Here is a 19,853-nt window from a genome sequence, read left to right as displayed (position 1 = left end):
ACGGAACGAGTTCGGGCGGTGTGGTAAAAACTCGGCCGCTGCCGAAGCGGGAATGTATCTGTCGACCGCCGCCCCCCTCCCCCATAAAGGAATTCCAGCTGGAATCCCTAATTAAAACTTTATCTAGTCCCGCCTATTTTCTGGAATTCCATCTTTAAAACTTTAACAAAACTACGTTACAACATTTGCTCGTAGGGAATCAAATTCGCTGTCATCTATTCCTGGAGCTCTTCTAATGGCGAGCTCGCTCACCCCCATTCCCCGTGTATGCTGTTACAACCATAAAGGTGGTTATAACGGTCTTTCAATATTGAAGACTCTACCTGATATGTTCTGAAATATTAATTCTTAGCTTGTGATTGGCATTGGCGCGTAAACGAAACTTCAGTGGCGTGCACGTCATACATACACAAAACTGCACTGCCCTAAACTTTTTAGAACATATCTTGTATAGGAGGAAGATTTTGCCAGTTAATGCGATGTTGTAATGTTAATCTTAAGATCAGATTTAATTTAGTATGCTTTCCTTTTCCTACTATTCCTTGCGTAGACAAGGAGCACTAATAGAATCAATCAAAAAGGTAGCTTGATGTTAATAAAATATAATATTTTTTCAAATCCGACTCATAGTTAACTCAGTTTATTCAGAGATTAACGCGTCCAAACAAACAAACAAAACAAAAGCTTTATTATTTGTATAGGTACCTAGATTAAGTTTGTTACTAGTATTTGTAAGCTCACTCCTAGTACAGATTTAAAAATCCATCCGATACTGAGAGCTTGGACAGCTATGCTAGAACTGTACAGTTCATTGGTCATAAGCCTTAAATCTCGCATTGTTAACTTACTATTAGTGGGAGCGCTAATTTGTCACCGAGTTAAAAAAAAAAGATAGTCCACAAGAACACCATCATCGTAGTTACAAAGACAATGAATCATAAATTACAGGTTGCATTATAATATCAAGATGAGAGTACCGATATATATACTTATGTGCATATAATATAATAGCCTCTTGCACTTGACATTACGTTAGGAGTAATCCACTTTGCTAACGACATTGTAGGCTTGTAGCTGTGGCCTGCAGTTAACGAGTAGACACTTACAGCATATTAATCACACTATAGATAATGCGGCCACACGTCTGGCTTTTTTCGGGACTGTCTCGTTTTTTATTCGACTCCAAAAACTATGATTCTAAATTTAGTGGTTTTTATTTTAGTCTAATAATATGTACGAATTATTTCGATGATTACGCTTTGATATGAAATATTGACTGTCGCACCTTGGAAGTAAGACCAACTCGTATGCAGTCACGGAAAGCGGCATGACGTTATTTTATACTGTAATGTGCCTTTAGATATTATACTATTTACTTCTTTTTTATTCTGTTATTATTTTTGCAATAAGAAAAAGTAATGTTTTTTAATAACGAAACTCTATTTTTCTTTTAATCAATAAACATTTCTTTTAATATTTATAAGTTCACTATCAAGTTTTAAGTAATTTTTTTTTGTATTTTAATGGTTTATCTTCCTCGGATTTCAGCTTTATTATTTGATGTTATTCTGCACTGAAACGGGAAAAAAAACTTTCAGATATGCACACGATTCGTTTCTTTATGCGCTATCTTTATTATGTATTTGCAAATTTTTACGTCTTGAACTAGCATTTGGCTATTAAATTAGTAATCTTATCATTATCATCGTTATACTCTGACGCAATCTGTAATTTATAATTATTTTGTCTTCGTTGCCCTGTTGAATGAGTTTTTTTTTTTATTAGAACAAGTAACATGGAAAAAGTAATTAAATTTACGTATTGTACAAAAAATCGCGTTTACGCTAATTTTCATGTCTACCCTAATTGGGACCGCGCCATGTATAAAGTAATTAATTTAATTCACATAATTTATTATTTCTGTTTCTCCTTGTACGCCTAAAAGCGAATGTCCCGCTGTGAAACGGGAGAACATGGTTACGTTAGGTAACTATGGATGCCATTATGGTTAATTAAAAAGTAATACTTACGCTATATTTAGCAGCTGTTAAAATTTATACTTCAAGATGAGAACTTAAACCGTTTGTGACGAGATAATTCTCGATAACGTGGAATTGAAGTTAAAAAAGTAGACCGTAGTTCTTGCTCTACATAACTCTTGCCGTTTTTATCTTTCTCACCTTTATTTTATCAATTGTATAGTTCTATTTATATGTTCATATTTAGTATTATAAATGCGATAGTATGATTTTTTTTTACGCTTATTCGGCTCATCACTGATCTTGACAAAATTTGGTACAGATAATATTTCGCAGCTTGCATTCGGACAGAGGTTGTTTTTATCTCGTAAAAGCACCCCTGGACGGTAGCCGCGGGGTTTTAAAAAATAAACGCTACATTTGCTTTACGACCAAAGCTGATCTTGTCAAAAAACTGCATTAGAACAGACGTAGCGCTCTTTAACTCGGAATAAAAGAGTCTACAGTTAAATCTCCAATGAAAACTTAAAATTTACATTTACTAAACTATTAGTTAATAAATTATTATTAAAATTAATTAAAGTATTAAAACTCAAGATATTCAAAAACCTTGCAGAATTTAAATATATGAAAACGTATGTTTATTTAAAAATCCCAGTCTTACAAACTATCATTTTATACTTCTTTTAGGTCAAATTCCGATCCAAAATAATTTTTCTCCCTGAATACCTAGAAATTCCTGAAGTACAGAGACTTCGATTTACTTCATCATCATCGAATTGGTGTTCTGTGACTCTGGTAACTAATTCTTTCACCTCGGAAATAGATTGAAAAACTTTGGTAAAAATGGAGGATGCTCAAGTATTTCAAAGTCATGCTGGCTCGGATCGCAAGGATCGCAATGCATTCTTAGTTTTTATCATCGCGCGGGCTTCGTAAATAACTAAATTGATCGTCTTAAAATCAATGCAATCTGTTAAGACAAGCGAAATATGGTACTGGGGACTTGACACGATCGCTTAAAGCAGTATTCTTTGAATTAACAATTTATACGGCATACCTTTAAGTCCTAAAACAAGGATTATAATTCTGAAATAAAACATGAATAATAAAAAGATACCGCTTAAAGCGATACTAGAAATCGTCCTGTGTTTAATACTGTTAGTTTAGGATCTGTTACATTATATATTTCAAATTATGCATATTTGCTTTGTTAGTTAGTAGTGTTGCTTAATTCACTCATAAATTAAAGGGTTTGAATTACCTGGGTGCAATGAGATTTATTTATTGCAGCCATAATATTGCAAGTATCGATTTGCATTTAGGTCCATATTTCCCACCAATCCTCAGCCCGAACTCGCATCGACACTCAATATTATCTCGAAAATACTTAACTGGTAATTATCCGAACTTGGCCAGATGAGTCACCGTAAACCACGTAGTTTATATCACGAAGTACCCATAAGTTGTGCCACTGCTGCTTATTTGTTCCTACAAAAATGTAAACAAGTAAAAACTACTACGTTCTCGTAACTGCGAATGCGTTCTGTTAATTAAAAGGTATGCAGCGGGTAATGGTGTAAAAATTGGTCAGATTATCCCGCAATACGAATTTGCGAGTTTCGCTCGGTGACATCTGCCGAGGATCGACGTCGTCTGTCCACTCGTCACAAGCTCCGAAATGCTAAAAATGGCATAAATAATTTATACGCGGCTTGCTCGCCTCCGTTTTTGTCGCATCGCCGACCTGACCACTGATGCATTTATAATATAAGGGTGCTTTTTGCAGCGTCCCTCAGCCGCGTTGGAATGCAACCGCTAAAATTGATCTTGTTCCAAACGTGAGCTGGAAAGTAAATAGTACTTATTGCTGGTGTCTTTGCGAGACAGTTGAACTGTCGAGGCTCACATGTCATTGTCTTTATATTGTGTCTACACATCGTACTTAGTTCTGTATGATTTTTATTATTCATGATAGACTTGGCATAAACAATTCATGATTTCTCGGTGCAACTACAGATGAGCGCCCATTGCTGATAGTAAGGGATGTAGGTACACGCTTTACCAATATTTTACGTACGTAGTATACAGAGAATATTAAGCGAATATGCTATCATTAATAGCTCATTACCGGCTCGGTACGGGATAGGGGTCTGCTCTCAAAATGAGACAGGTTTAGGTCGTAGTATTATACTATTAAGCTGGCCAAGTGCGGATTGGGCAACTTCGCACGCCTTTGTGAAACATTATCGAAAACTCTTACTCTAAATAACTCTAAACTCAACTCCGAATCCCGTACCCCGAAAGGGATACTTAAGTCTTTAACCACTAAACTATCACCGCTTCTTAGCTTTTAAAATAAATAAATTCTATGCGGTAACCCTGGTTATTTGTCCATAACTAGTGAATTGAAAGCTTTCTATTAGCTTATTAAAAATGCTTATATTTTACGACCTTACCGCAATCCTCTCAATAAACTAACAACCTAGCGATCTTCCACTAATTAGTAAAATACAGGATAGTACACTGCATAATGGTTTTTGTTTTCTGAAGCTAGTCATTTATTCGGAACTAAGATCGGCAGAGCTTTTTTTTCAAATGTCGTTACGCATGTACTCGTAAAACCACAATTATATATTAAGGCATATAAATACATTTCGTTTTGATTGCTGAAGTCGTACTGTGGGGTTGGCAGTACTTTTAAATTGGTATCTCTAAGAGGCCTTATTTTACTTTCTTTGAGATTCCCTCTCATATTTTTTACGTTTTAATTACCTACAAGTTTTATTGATTTGATTTATTGAAGTGGCCCTAGTACATTATGTTATTTATTTATTTATATATTCCCATCTTACATTTTTGTCATTACAGGAAAAAGTTATCCTAATACAACAATGCAGCATGTTATGTAAATTTTAATAATATATATGTATAACTATAGTGTATATGATAAATTCCAAATCGCTATATTTGTGAGTTCACTCAGAGTGCACCAAAATAAATCCGTCTTCTCGGCTATCACATTGAGGGTACGGAGTGCGCGCGTCAGTGGCGCCTCCTTCATTTGCTTGGTGCGATAAGCTTATGATAAGCTCATTATATTTTATTCACTATAATATTACTTATTTCTAGTTTACGATTCTATAATATTATAAATATATGATATAATCAACTTCCGATATGTTTTGTGTACAGAGGCCCGGCCAGGGCCACCTCAAGTCTTTGTACTTGACTATTCATTTTATGAACGGAGTATGTCCTAATGGATTTTTTATTTTATAATTTCGCTGTTTATTTCTTTAAATGTTATGATAATTTTCTTTTAATAAAGTAGCCAAGTCACTATTCATTAAACGCACCTAATCTTTATCTTTTCATAAATCAATAAAAAAATAAAAAAGCCTTTTGTTATACCTTGATTGAAGTACAGAAAAAACATAAACAAAAAAAACATAATAAACAGATAGGATGTAAGCTTTTGCAAATTTGTTACGTTAATAATATATTTTTTTTTAATTCATCTTTATCTTATATCTTTAAACGAGCAATTCTTGTATATATAAATATAAATAAATGGAATCTCGGAATCGGCTCCAACGATTTTCATGAAATTTAGTATACAGGGGGTTTCGGGGGCGATAAATTGATCAAGCTAGGATTCGTTTATATTGGAATCTCGGATTTATATTGGACATACGACTATTTTTTTAAGTCGACTCATTCGCGGACAAAGTCGCGCAGGTCCGCTAGTATACTATTAAAAAAGCATCTCCTGCTCTTTGTACGCGATCTTTAAAATTACGCAGCGGATTTCATTACAGATTTCAGTTGTATATACTAACATGCATATTAAAGAAAAGCAAAGAAACTCAAAGATTTTTAATGTGATGTTGTATCAAACAAATTTTTGTGCGCTTACATTGTAAATGGCTTAACTTGTGTTATAGTCACTTCAAAATGCCCCACATTCCACCCGTGCGAAGCCGGGGCGTGTCGCTAATATCATATAAAATTAATAACTAAAATACCTACTAACAACTTATAAAAAATAGTATGTAGTTAAGTTATAACGAAATAACTCTCGGTAAACTTTTACGAAACAGCACTTCTCTCAACTCAGCCCTAATAGAAACTGCTTTGTAAGAAAATTTTGCAAGCTTCAACTTTTTCCTGAATTCGAACTTCTGGTATTCCGGCAATCTTCTTTGAACCCTTTTGCAACGAGAATGAATAATACTCTAAAGTTTTCTTGTTCAAGATTGACGTAGTTAAACATTTTATTCATTTACATTCAGTTTCCATTAGGATTTCGTTGGTTGATATGGATGGGTAATTTTTTTATTACATTCACTTCTAGAAATAGTCTAGACGAATCAGCGAACATACAATTGTTGTGTATGTATACACATATATATTACATATTTATATCTATTCATTGCACGCTATGGAATATAAGATTTTTTTTAGATACAGCAGTATTAATGCAAATTATATTATATATGTTCATACTGAATAAAAAGTCGTTTCGTTTTGTAATCCAAATGGAAGCTCTCTTTTGAAATGTTTTGATGATCATACGTAAATCAATATAGCCCGAATTTGCATGTGCTTAGAAAGCAATACCTTGTATTTCAGGTTGTTAAATGGTATTTGGTTCTAGGCTTTTGAAATCGTTTTTTGTTTTCTTAAAGATGACGTCGCTCAAGATTTTATTTCTTTTTGTTACAGTAAACAGGCTGTGTTCGATGGCAAAAGGGCGATACGAGGCGGGATACCGTTTGTGTTTCGTAAGTATTTTTTTTTAATATTTTACATAACTTTTCAGTTCTGAAGTCTTCAATGTTTCTGATTAATTTATTATAATTATGCCTATTACTTTAAATCAGGATTTAACTCAAAAATAATAAACATGACTTATATTTATGAACGTATGAATAAGTGAGAAAGACCATATTATGGATTGATAAATAATGAATTGATGAATTTATAATTTGATGGAATTATAGAATAAAAAATATTCATAGCATGGTAGAACAAACTCATGTGTGGATATAGTACTCTTAATTTGATGGAGAACTCAGGGTTACTGAATTAATGCACAGCTTAAAGCGGTGATATCCTCGTGGTGAGAACGCAGGCACGCACTGGCGTCTTAAGAAATTAAATCGCACTTGCTTTAACGGTAAAGAAACACATCGTTGAGTAAATTTTGGAGAACTCTTAGGTTTACCATAGCTGAGAATTAATTCTACAAAACGTTTTCAAACGCGTGTGAAGTCTACAGTGATGATAATAATATACCTTATAAGACACAAAGAAACAAGTACAATTATAATGGTATACAAAAAGACACATTAGTTATCAGTGAAATGATCTAAGCAATTGTTACAGCAATCTGTGGTTAGATAAACCTTTATCGATATGTAGGAAGTGAAAAGCTTCTGCCCCTATACTAGCATTTAACCTGTATTATAGGAGGCAGGGATCTCCAAGTGCAACACTTAGGAATAGATACATACTTATAATATCTTTATGATAACAGTGAACAAATGTTTAGGTATAGTTTTAGTATTATAGTTTAGATATAGTTGTATGATCAAGAAGTTATGTTTACCTCCACAGCTCAGTTCGGACAATGGGCCTTCGGTCCGCAGCACGGGTTCGCCCGTGTGGCGCGCTGGCACGTGGAGAAGATGCCAGAGCGACTGCCCAGCGGCGACGTGGAAGCCGTCTTCAGCCTCATGGACGACGAATTCACACACTCCATGTGGCATTTTCAGTTAGTATCTACACTGCCCTCGTAGCATAGAGACATACCTCTAACCACGTTGCTCGTCTGATAATTTTAAATGACAATGTGAGTTGGTGATAACAAAAAGAACACCTGGCTAAGTTTGCTGTGGGCTTCTTCTAGGCCAGAGAGCATTTGGAACCCTCGTAGCTTAAGTTATAAGTTGACGAATATGGCCATTATCTCACTATCCCCATGTACACATTTTTCATGTAATGAATGCATAAAAAGTGCCATCGTTGGACCTACTTGAATAAAGATGTTTTTTTACTTTGACACTGATTGTCATTGTCATTGTTGAAACATCGTGAGGAAGCGTGCATGCCTGAGATATCTCCGTAATGTTCTTAAGGTGTGTGGAGTCCACCAATACGCAATGGGCAAACGTGCCTTAACGCCATCTCATTGTGGGAGCAGACCCGTGCCCTGTTGTAGCCGGTAATGGGTTGATATGATAATGATAATCCATTTAATCAATGGGGGTAAACTTCTCCTTTACCCTGTTGCCGTCAGTGGTGTGCACTTCATAGATCCGCAAAAGCTCTGCATACCCTAAAATTTTTGTATAACTCATTAATGCGAAGGATTGTTCCATTTTATGGCATCTGCCTTCTTTATGCATACCTTGGTCAAAAACCCTGTGCACGCCACTGGTTGCCGTGCTCTGGCAAGTGGTTAAATTGTATCCCTTGTCAGTTTATATAAATATTTAATTTGTGGACGGAATCATAATAATAATAATAATTCTTGATATATAATAAATCTTTTATTTGAGAAATAACCAACATAAAAAAAAGATCTTAAAATTAGGTAACTAAATAGAATTAAATAAACTAATAACAAATAAATATAATGCTATGTTGGCAGTTACATAATGCTATGTAACATTGCAACAAAATGCAGTTAACATATCTGTGGAGTTGTTTCTCCCAAACAGAGTATCGCCTGAGCGTTATATCATCGGTTTGCGATCACTGCTACAGCCCTGATTTTCAGGCGACCTCTCTTGACATCCCGAACCGGCCAAGAACTGCTATAGAAAGTAGAAAATAAAAATGTGTGAGCCGTAACGGGACGCCTGGCAGATGTGAAACATTGAAATTGTTTTATATAAGTTATATGCATAAAAGAACAAATTACGACAGGAATCAGATATAGCATAAAAGACAAAGCATTACAAATTTGTTCCATGAAATAATGTTTATTAAATTTTTTATTGAAAACAAAATATTTAAATTGCGTCGCCACGGCTTGTGTCGACAATCAGGTTTACCCCCGCTTCGCCGGTCGCAAAGTTCGCCGCTTACAGTCCGCTTCGCCGGTCTAGATTTTGCTTTATTTTATTTAAACAATAAACTTACATAATTAAATTTTTAATTTAAGTCTCATAATATATTAAATCATTTATTTCTCTTCGTATTCATTCTCTTCTATTCTCTTCTCGAGCGGGTAAAGAACATTATCTACAACCATGTACACCCAACAATAGAATATCATCATAGTAAATAAAAGCTGTATTTGACAGTTAAAAAATAGGAGTGCTCCGATCGTCACCAAACTTTACAGGATTACTCGCCAGGTCAATCCGAAGATTCCCTGAAAGTTTCATTGAAATCGGTCCAGCCGTTTCGGAGCCTATACGGAACATACCCACACACTTTCTCTTTTATATATATAGATTTAAATGTTTTTTTGCAGGTTCAGATTGACGTACAGACTAATCCTTAGGGAGAAAGAGTTGCACTTCAACATTGGCGTGTACAACCCGAGCAAGGAGCTGACATTCAGTTGCCAACTGCTCCTGCACACGTACTTCAAAGTTCCTGATGTGCGGCGCTGTCAGATCACCGGCATGCACGGCTGCATGTTCATTGACAAGGTAACCGAATCCATTTCGATCTCTTGATTTCAGATGATCTCATCAGTTACGCAGTGGCGTCTCGAAGTTCTTAAATTACTGTGGAAATTTCGATTGATAATTGGTAGCGCTTTTCGGCAAAATGAATAAATTAAATATCAGCACCCCAAATGTTTAAAAAGGGTCATTCTATCGGCTGGTTGCTTTCAAAGAGTCTTCTTGCGAGAGTGACGTAATGCTTGTATACTCTTTGTCCACACATTATTGAGCAAAAGATACCCGTTTCATTTACACAACAAACAGCCTTAGATGTTGCTCTCCGTTCTTTAAACCAACAATTTTCCAAAAATCAATTTAATTTGTTGCTAAGTGGGGCCGCTAAAGAAGCAAAACAAACAAACTTTCGCATTTATAAAATTAGTAAGGATTAACAAAATAATAAGCAGTTTCACTTGTATCCAATAGGTACCAATTTAGTATAGTCATTTCTCTTATTTTCGTAGCTGCAATGCCATTTTTTTTTACATAGATATTAATACATTTAGACCACTTTAGATTTTTTTTTTGACTTCTAACATTAAAATAATGTATGCGCTGTTTTATTATTGCTTTTCTATTTTATTTCCTTTTTGTGGTGTTCAATAAAAGTATATATTCATTCATTCGTTCGTTTGTTCATTCATTCATTCAATTCCAATGTTTGCTGTCCAGACACGGGAAGGTGCGGTTTATCAGGAGACGCGTGAGGTGGTGACCATCAACGAGTGGACGGACCGCATCTACCAGAACACGATGCAGGAACACATCATCACGAATGTAGTCAGCGGTCGCAAGATGAGGATACAGAAGTATAACTTCCCTGATACTGGTGAGCTATGTACCATATTTTATTTTGGTTTTGGAAAAATAAATAACACGTCTTAATGAATAGGATACATTATTTATACATGATTCTACTAAAATTCCACTTGGTGACCTGATCTCTACGCGCTAGAGATCAGGTCACCAAGAGGCTCTCGAGTCTAGAACCACTAACGCATACGTATCTCAAAGACTTTATGGGTAAATGAATAAAGGAAGGAATTATTTAATGGAATGTAAATAGCGATGTCGTTGGAGCGTTCTGCATTATGCCACGATTAATAGCGCGAATTGTTATAGAAATAACTTAGGCCGCCAAATTGTATACGTTGTTTGGTTATACTTTTATTTTATTTTTTCTTTGTAATTTTTGTGGTGTGCAATAAAAGTATATTCATTCATTCAAACGCGAAAGTTCGTGAGGGTGTTTGAATGTATTGGGGACTGCAGTAGTTAGTAGTAGTAGCACAGAGAACGCTGCTGCCCGTTCTTCGTTATATTCCCATAGTCCCACGGGATTTGTTAAAGACTTTTAAAAACCAGAATTACCGATAAAAAAAAGAACTGAAATTCAGTTTGAAATAAATGAAAATAACATTGCAGTGATCTGGAACCCGTGGGCGGAGTTCGCGAAGGAGATCCCCGACTTCGGTGACGATGAGTTCCCTAACATGGTGTGCGTGGAGGCGGGCCGAGTCGCCGCGCCCATAGTACTTCTTCCTGGCACCGCTTTCGAGGCCAGCCAGATACTGCAGGTATGTTCTATTATCGTAATCATAGCCTATATTCTTTTTTTTTTTTCATACCGCTACAAGTGGGCAAACATTTTTGCGTTTGCGGCTTATGTTTGAGCAAGCCCAGTTACCTAAAGGACTAATTTGACTCGTCATGAATTTTAAAAGTTACCGTTCTTGTTGTGCTAAATGACCAACAATATCAACTAATCTTTGAAAAGCACTACGATTAGGGTCAACACACGAATTATGATTTGAAATTTCGATTGCTAATTAATTGTATTAACTCTTCGACTAACTGGTACATCTTCGGTAATTGGAAGAGTTTAATAATATTTTGTCTGCAACTTTTTCTGCGGTTGCTGCGATTAAGAGACAATTCGCTACATCCTTACAAATTAAGAAGCTTATATGCGCTGTTTGCCAAAAAAAAAAAAAGCACAACATCGAAACAGCTGTTTTTTTCTTTATTCAAAATTTTTAAATAAAGAAAAAAACATTTTTCTTTTTTCGACAATTATTATTTGAACGCACCTAAGTTCACCACAAAAACAATTTGGACACAATTTGAGCTCATAATAATATAAGTCAGTGAGTGTGAGCGATACAAAGCAAGAGTTCCGATCGTGTACCAAGGACACGATCTGAGCACGATCGTGATATTTCAGCGCTTGCCCATGGAGCAAAATAAATGTCATCAATAAGTAATTCTATTAGCCGGTTGCTACCACCGAGTCTACTTGCCTACGTAGTGTTTGTATACTCATTGTCCATACATTATTGAGCAACACTTAAAATAAGTATTAATTCTCTTCTTATTGAACTCTTTGATACCCATGCACCTTTTCGACCGATTAAACTAAAGCATCTGCCTGCACCGTGGCTTACTCATGATATAAAGCTTGCCATGTCTAAGCGTAACGCGGCGAAATCAAGGTATAAGATCCAACCCTCTGATGCCAACTTGCTTAAGTATAAGCGGCTGCGGAATCGGTGTAACAAGATGTGCAGAGACGCTCAGCGCAATTATATCCACTCTTCAGTTGATGGAAAGAGTACCCTTAAGGTGTGGAAATTTTTGGAAACTTTGGGCATTGGTCGCCGGCAAAAAAGTGTTCCTGATAGTGTGGATATAGATGCTTTGAATCGTCATTTCAGTAATGTGACAACTAGTATTAGTCGCAAAACTGAAACTCTGGCTTCGATAAGCTCGCGTTCAAAGCCTCATTTTCCATTGTTCCAATTTAGCGTGGTCAGTCCTGGCGAAATAATAAAGCACATAAATGCAGTTAAATCAGATGCTTTGGGAAATGACGGTATCAGCCGTAAGATGATATTGTTAAGTTTAGATTACATCTTACACGTTCTGTGCTACTTATTTAATCTATCTCTCTCATCTAGTTCCTTTCCTAGTGCCTGGCGTATAGCTGAGGTCATACCTATTCCTAAAAATTCTAACCCGTCTATGTTTTCTCATTTCCGACCTATTTCTATTCTTCCGTTCTTATCTAAAGTCCTGGAACGTATTGTTAATCCTCAATTATCTTTATTTCTTTCTAAAAATAATATCCTTAGCACTTTTCAATCTGGCTTTCGTCGTGGGCACAGCACTGTCACGGCTTTAACCAATGTCTGTGACGATATTCGTTTAGGTATTGATAATAAGCAGGTGACCATTTTGGCTTTGCTTGATTTCTCCAATGCATTCAACACTGTGGATTTTGAGATTCTCTTGGCCATACTAGATTCCATTAATATTTCTTCACCTGTAGTTAGATGGTTCCATTCTTATTTACATGATCGTACGCAATGTATCAGAGTCAAAGATAAATTCTCTTCTTACTGCCGCCTCCTTGCTGGTGTTCCACAGGGTGGTGTACTATCTCCTCTTCTATTCTCCATTTTCATTAATACCATGACTGATCTCCTTTCTTTACCTTATCATCTTTATGCGGATGATTTTCAAATATATGTGTCTGCTCTGGTTTCTGATATTCCTGAGGCTGTAAATAGACTCAACGCTGACCTTAGTGCTATCTGTGACTGGAGCAGATCTCATGGGTTATTGGTTAATGCCAGCAAGTCTCAGTCAATTATTTTGGGTAATTCTAGGCAAATTGCGAAAGTGAATTTTTCTGGTATTCCGCAAGTCACTTTTGATGGGTCTCTGCTGCCTTATAGCAAAACTGTGAAAAACCTAGGCATTCTCATGGACAGCAGTTTATCTTGGAGGCCGCAAGTAGCCCATGTAAGCCAGAAAGTTTTTAGTGCCTTTGGGTCCTTAAAAAGATGGAAAAATCTCTTGCCTATCAAGACTAAGATTTTATTAGCCAATACCCTTCTTCTTCCTATTTTAGATTATGCCGATGCCTGTTATTTAGACTTGACTGAGGACCTTCTGGATAAGCTGGAGCGACTACAAAACTTATGCATAAGATTCATATTTGGTCTTAGGAAATATGATCACATCTCTGAGTATCGCAAAAAATTGAAGTGGCTTCCTATTAGGCATCGGCGTAATCTGCATGTCCTTTCAATCCTGTATTCTACTCTTTTTCATCCTTGGACACCACCCTACCTTAAACAACGCTTTCATTTCCTTTGCCCGTGTCCGTCTCAAGGATCTCAGCGTTCTGCTAGGGAGAATATTCTCCGAATGATGAAATGTAAGTCGCAAAGTTACTCGGAATCCTTCACAATAAAAGCTGCAACGCTGTGGAATGCACTCCCTGACGATATTCGTCGCTCTAAATCCCTAGCTATTTTCAAAAGCCGTGTTAGACATCACTATTTGTCATTATAATTTTGTTGTTCGTATATGTGTACTTATGTATCTATAGTAAATGTAAATATTTGTTAATATATATATATATATATATATATTTATTTATAACTTATTTTATTTATCTCTTTTAATTATTTATTATATTAGTTATTAGTAGTATGTACTTAAGTGTGTAAATTTATGTATTGTTTATTTTAATTGCGATTTCCCGTCTCTCATGTTTTGTTGTGTACTATCGGTAAGGTTACCTGGCAGAGATCACTTTTAGTGATAAGGTCGCCTTTTGCTTTTAATTTTTTGTTTAACTATATTTGTAATTTCTCCTTTATTACGCAATAAAGATGTTTAAATAAAAAAATTAAATAAAATAAAATAATTATTTTTTGAATTGCATTTCGGAATAGTCGAACAATATTTAAAAGATATATTTATTGCTACTCAAGCCCGGCTTTTCGGCTTCTATGGAAGTACCGCTACTGTATGGCAGTTGTATTAAACCTATAGCCCGTCGCAAGCTCGTACTGCTTCGCTAAGTTGTTGGCATGAGGTCTTACACCTACGCCTAAAGTCGATAGACAACACGACACTTCGAGTTCCTTTCATGCCCTGCTTCATTTAAAGTTGAGGAATTTAGTTATGGCCATAACTTGTACATGTATGTGTGGCTATTTGAATAAAGAGATTTTTTACTTTGACTTTGACTATAGGCGATTGTTTTACATTTACGGCATTTTAATATTACAATAAAAATAGCGTTCTCTATGCGGCATCGTACTTGGCGTTACGCACAGAATTAAGAAAATACAGAAACCGTGTACACGATTAATATTCTCAAACATCAAGAGCCACTCCACTTTAGTAGTGTTTCTCGAACAGGCGGCTAGACACTTCATTCCATTTAGCAGTTGACCGTAATTATTTTACCTTAAGTTCTTAGCGCTTGCCATGAAATGGTTAAAATGGGAAAAGTTTGTGAGCTAGCAACATTCTGTGGGTGTGAAGGCAAACGTGCGTGGGGCGTTTTTACTGTTTTTGGACACTATGCACTGCATGCAATAATGGGTGAATGGCGAGATTTCTTAAGTTATTAGGTATAATAAAATATAAAAAAAATTTGCTTTATACTTTAACGAATTTAAGGTACTATGTTATGCACCTTTACAACCTGTTATCTGCCCAAGTAACCGCAACCCAAACTCTCTATTCCCTGGTCGTTCTTACCTGTATAGAGGACACGCACAGAAGAACTTTCAGCTTTTATTAAATATCGAAGGTCTGGCCGTCCTCGGCCCGTAATATTAATTTTTTTGTTAAATTGTGGGTCCATAACAAGTACACATTTGATTAAACATACCCTTCACCGATAAATTGAATTACAATTTAAAGAATAAAAATACAATAATAAGAAATAAGTAATAATTTCATTTTATATCATATTATTGTCATAATAGAGCAAGTGTATTATTTGCCTAATTAATTAGGCAAATAATACACTTGCTCTATTAATTCTGTGGCGATACGTCTCTATCGGCCAGTTTGACGGCCATGTCAGTTATAATAATTAAAGTGTATTTTCGTCCGCAGGTGATGTAAGAAGGAGGCGACTCCCTCCGCAGCCGTCCACATCGTGAAGTCAATTCGCGTGAATATTTTAATGTTTATGACAATATTGTATACTCCGCAACTGTAGAGGATACTAAACTGAATCTTTGTAATTCTGTCTATCTCTTCCTTACTAGTTCTTCACGGCAGCAAAAAATAAGCCGATTTAAATGAAACGATTCATACAGTTTTGGTCCAAAAGTGAAAGTATCGGTCAAAAAAAAATGTGCTTTGCAACTGAAGTAGATGCTAAGTCGAATCTTCATATATATGACTGTTACCTCGTTACTGGTAAGTCTTCGCCGATTTTAATGAAAGGACATCATTCACACTTATTTGTTCCAATATTGAAAGTGCAATGGAAGAAAATTTAAAAATGTGTAGTGTATATTACGAATAAATGACACTGGAAATGATACTAAACTGACTCTTTATGTCTTTGTTTGTCTCTTCATTACTCGTATTTTTTCCCGCAATAGAGCCAATACTAATGGAAAGTACGATTCATACATTTTTGGTCCAAAAGTGAAGGAGGTACTAAAAATTAATCTCAATATCTATGCCTGTTTCTTCGTTACTCGTTATTTTTTAGGAAACAAAAAATATGCTGGTTGAATTAAAGGACGATTTATACATTTGTTGCCCAAAGGAGTAAAGTAACTTACAAGAAAAAAGTGTGCTGTAGTGAAAAAGGCGGATATATAGGTACTGTATGTATAATTGACTGTAGAACGCTAATGTCGTTTACAGGTCCAAATTATCTATATGGTGGTCTGGACATTTTTCCAATCCGAAATTGTAGTAAATTAAAAAAAGGAACTAGCGAAACAAGAACCTTGCAAAAACTGTCAGTTACATTTTTTAACATTTAATAGGTTTTTTATCATGTGCGAGGGTTTCGGGAAGAAATCTCTCTCCATATAAGAAGTTCTTGTGCACGTCCTGTCCTTTTTCATGTTTGTTTTAATTTATGCTATATAAATAAAAACCTAAAAAAAAAATATTTTTGAAAAAAAATATTCTAATTGTATTTTTTTTACTCAAATAAAAGTCAAGGTAGGTATACAGCTTCCGCTAAAATGTTTAGACGGACAAGTTTTAACTAACTCCACCAAAAATTTTTTTGGCCGGCACTTTCAGATTTTGGTCAAAATTGATAATATCCATGTCATATTTATACCACAACCGATTACTTAATGGACCCTCGATATGTGTATCAAATTAATGAAGTTAAGAGTTTTTACTCTTAATCATTGCAATAATGGATGATAGATTTATTTGTACGCAAATGTTAGAATCATAGTCCAATCTTAAGTAAAAATGGCGCTAAAAGTAAAAATAAATAGATTATAGAGTAGCATACGTAATGCAAAATTAACAATGATTTCAAACATTCTATTCCGAATATACATTCCAATTATTCTAAAAACGTTAAACATTATTTAGTAGTTTAAATGAAGAATTTCACTTCAACAGAATACTAGAAATACCGAAATCGGTACTCCGTGTCAATTGATCTGAATTTTGCCTGTTCCTTTAAATATATATGAAATAAGTTTTATTTCCATTAATTTAATGCCACTAATTTTTAAATTCATAATCGCTTACCTCTGGATTTATTACCGGCCTGCTACCGGCCGATTGTCTCCTCCCAGTATGAAAAGAGGCCGTAGTCCACCACGCCGTTCCAAGTGCGAGTGCGAATTGGTGGACTACACACGCCTTTGATAGCATTACTCTCAGGCGTGCACAATGTTCCTCACGACTTCGAAAAGTCAGAGGTGCGTGCCGGGTCCCCTATACTAACTATTTGCAATACGAGATTTATTAATAACTAACGACCCGCCCCGGCTTTGCACCTTTTTTGTATGCATTATCAGGATCTAGAAAATACTTTTTTCCGGACTTAGTAAGTAAATTCGACTACCACGAATATCCCCCCCCCCACACAAACTGTTTATAATATTAGTATAGTTTAAACTACTCTTTAACTTTAAAATCTGCCGTAAAGCTGTCGATTTCAGATCCTACATTGGTGATAAGGCGCAGAAAAAATGTTGTTTCCTATTAAAACAATCTATTAGTTTTTGATTTATTTTTTTGTGAAGTTGCGTAGAAGTAGACTATAATGTTCAATTATTTGTTGTAATAAATAAAATTGGTCGTCTCTGAGACTTGCTTCCTTCTCGTCTTCCTGTCTCTTAAACTATGTAGTTATAACGTTTTTCATATATTTAGTAATAATGTTCCTTTTAATTATGTAACGAAACTATTTTTAGAATTACATTCCGGTGTTAAAATTTTACATAATATAGACATATTAATTTTTATTTTGCCAAATGTTTTAGTGGTGATTTTTGTCTATTTTAACCTATATGAAAGTAACAATTTTAGTAAAAAGGGTTGGTATAAAATTAAGTTAGGCACAATTCAATATCAAGTTTAGACAATATTTTTATGCTGATATTACCATCCAAAAAGTAATAAATGTCACATGCAGTATATCAAGTAAACCTCTATTCATCGATTATGTATAATGTATCTATGTTAATTTTTTTTAAAGATTTGTATCAATGCAACATTTCAGTTAAACATTATAAATACTATTATTTTCCGTTCCCGTGGGAACACGATTAAAAGGTAACAATAAATCTTAAATTAAAACACAAAATAAAGAAAGCTTAATATATACATATATACAAGGATTATCATATATGTATCGTTCACTCGCATCACAAAATACTCATGACATTATTTTTGTTTAGTAACTTTTGTTTTATAAATGTTAGCTGTTAATGCAATGCTTTATAATAATAATTTATGAATAGTTATGTAATAGAAGAATGATTTCGATTACAACGATTTTAATAAGCCCATTTTTTTTATAATGTCGAATGTCAATTACATCCTTGCCTCCTTTTTTCAGTATTGCGACTTTAAAAAAGAATCATAATGATAATTTTTAGGCTCATTTGGGACACTGTACGGAAATTAAACAATTCTTGGTTACGTATTTTGTCGGTTTTATTAGAAGCCTGTTTCCGAATTAACTATTTTATATTTTTTTTTAATGCAATGAAAATAAATACGGGATTTTTTGTTGGACTAAAAGGTGTCATAGCCGAAATTTGAACGATTATTTAATGAACACCTGTTTCTAGTTTTTGCCACATTGTTAAAGTAAAGAACACTTAGGTACGATACATTAAGGTAATTTTTAGTTTAAAGATGAATTCTGGAACAGCAAGTGAACATCTAAAAATAGGAACAATTTATTTGTGAAATAACAAACGCTGTGGTTCTATGGGGCATTAATATCTTAACAATGCGCCAATCGTATTTTATAACGAAAAATTTAATAATTTGATTATTGCCATAACTCAAATAGATAAGACCGCTAAAATCATCATCACTTACACCAGTTATGCTTCAACTTAAAAATAACAAAAGATATCTCATTTATAGGTCACAAATTGTGTTCCACCTAAATTTACACTAAAAATGTTGTCTACATTTTAAACATAAGCTGCAATGAGCCTAAAAATATATCTAATTATTGTTTATTATATAAAATGTCATTTGGTCGAAATTTATCATGTACATACAATACATTTATAATTTGTACAAATTGACATAATTTTTTTTTAAATGTACACTATATTTTGTATTTTTCTTTCTATTATTTGGACACTTTTTGGAGGCTTTTAAAGTATACGACAAATAATTTAAGAGTATGTACTTAGATGTAATGAGTTCCTTGTTCTTTTTTAAGAATAAAATGCAATTAAATGGGTACTTTTTATAGATGTAATGTTTTGTAAGGTTTTCCACAAGAGTTGTACAATGTTAAAAATAGTAATAATATGTATTACGATTTTCTTTTTAAACATGTTTTATGATAATCATAAAACTAAAACTATTAAAATATAGTTTCATCGAAGCATGTATAAATAATTAATCAGTGATCAAATTTTTAATCCTCTTGTAACCATATTAATACTGGTGATTTTAAACATCGAAGATTAGCAGAAACTGTATTTCCATAGGTGCAATAAAGTGAAGTAATTAGAAAATAGCTAAGTGTTTTTTTTTTGTATAAAACCCAATTTAACCTGTATTTGAGTGAGTTGAGTATACCTATTGAATAGTGATTTTTTCCCCGGAATCTCATATTAATCTATAACGCCACAGAGTAAGAATCAAGAAAATGTACATAAGTGAGATGGTATTAGTTCTCATGGTT

At 34.4% G+C, this 19,853-nt stretch overlaps 1 protein-coding gene across 1 annotated transcript in view; it reads left to right on the top strand.

The window, feature by feature from the left end:
• Positions 1-17,548, top strand: part of LOC120629958 (glucose-6-phosphate 1-epimerase) — a 55,705-nt gene extending 38,157 nt beyond the window's left edge. The window contains exons 3-8 of the mRNA XM_039899057.1: positions 6,708-6,766; positions 7,602-7,758; positions 9,469-9,649; positions 10,340-10,496; positions 11,093-11,244; positions 15,593-17,548. Of these exons, the coding sequence (XP_039754991.1) occupies positions 6,708-6,766; positions 7,602-7,758; positions 9,469-9,649; positions 10,340-10,496; positions 11,093-11,244; positions 15,593-15,601 (715 nt within the window). The 3' untranslated portion in view covers positions 15,602-17,548. The remainder of the gene's footprint in view (positions 1-6,707; positions 6,767-7,601; positions 7,759-9,468; positions 9,650-10,339; positions 10,497-11,092; positions 11,245-15,592) is intronic.
• The last annotated feature ends 2,305 nt before the right edge of the window (positions 17,549-19,853 follow it).

Source organism: Pararge aegeria, chromosome 2 (assembly GCF_905163445.1).
Source record: "Pararge aegeria chromosome 2, ilParAegt1.1, whole genome shotgun sequence".
In the NCBI taxonomy this organism is placed as follows: Eukaryota; Metazoa; Arthropoda; class Insecta; order Lepidoptera; family Nymphalidae; genus Pararge; species Pararge aegeria.
This window is presented reverse-complemented; position numbering and strand designations above follow the sequence as displayed.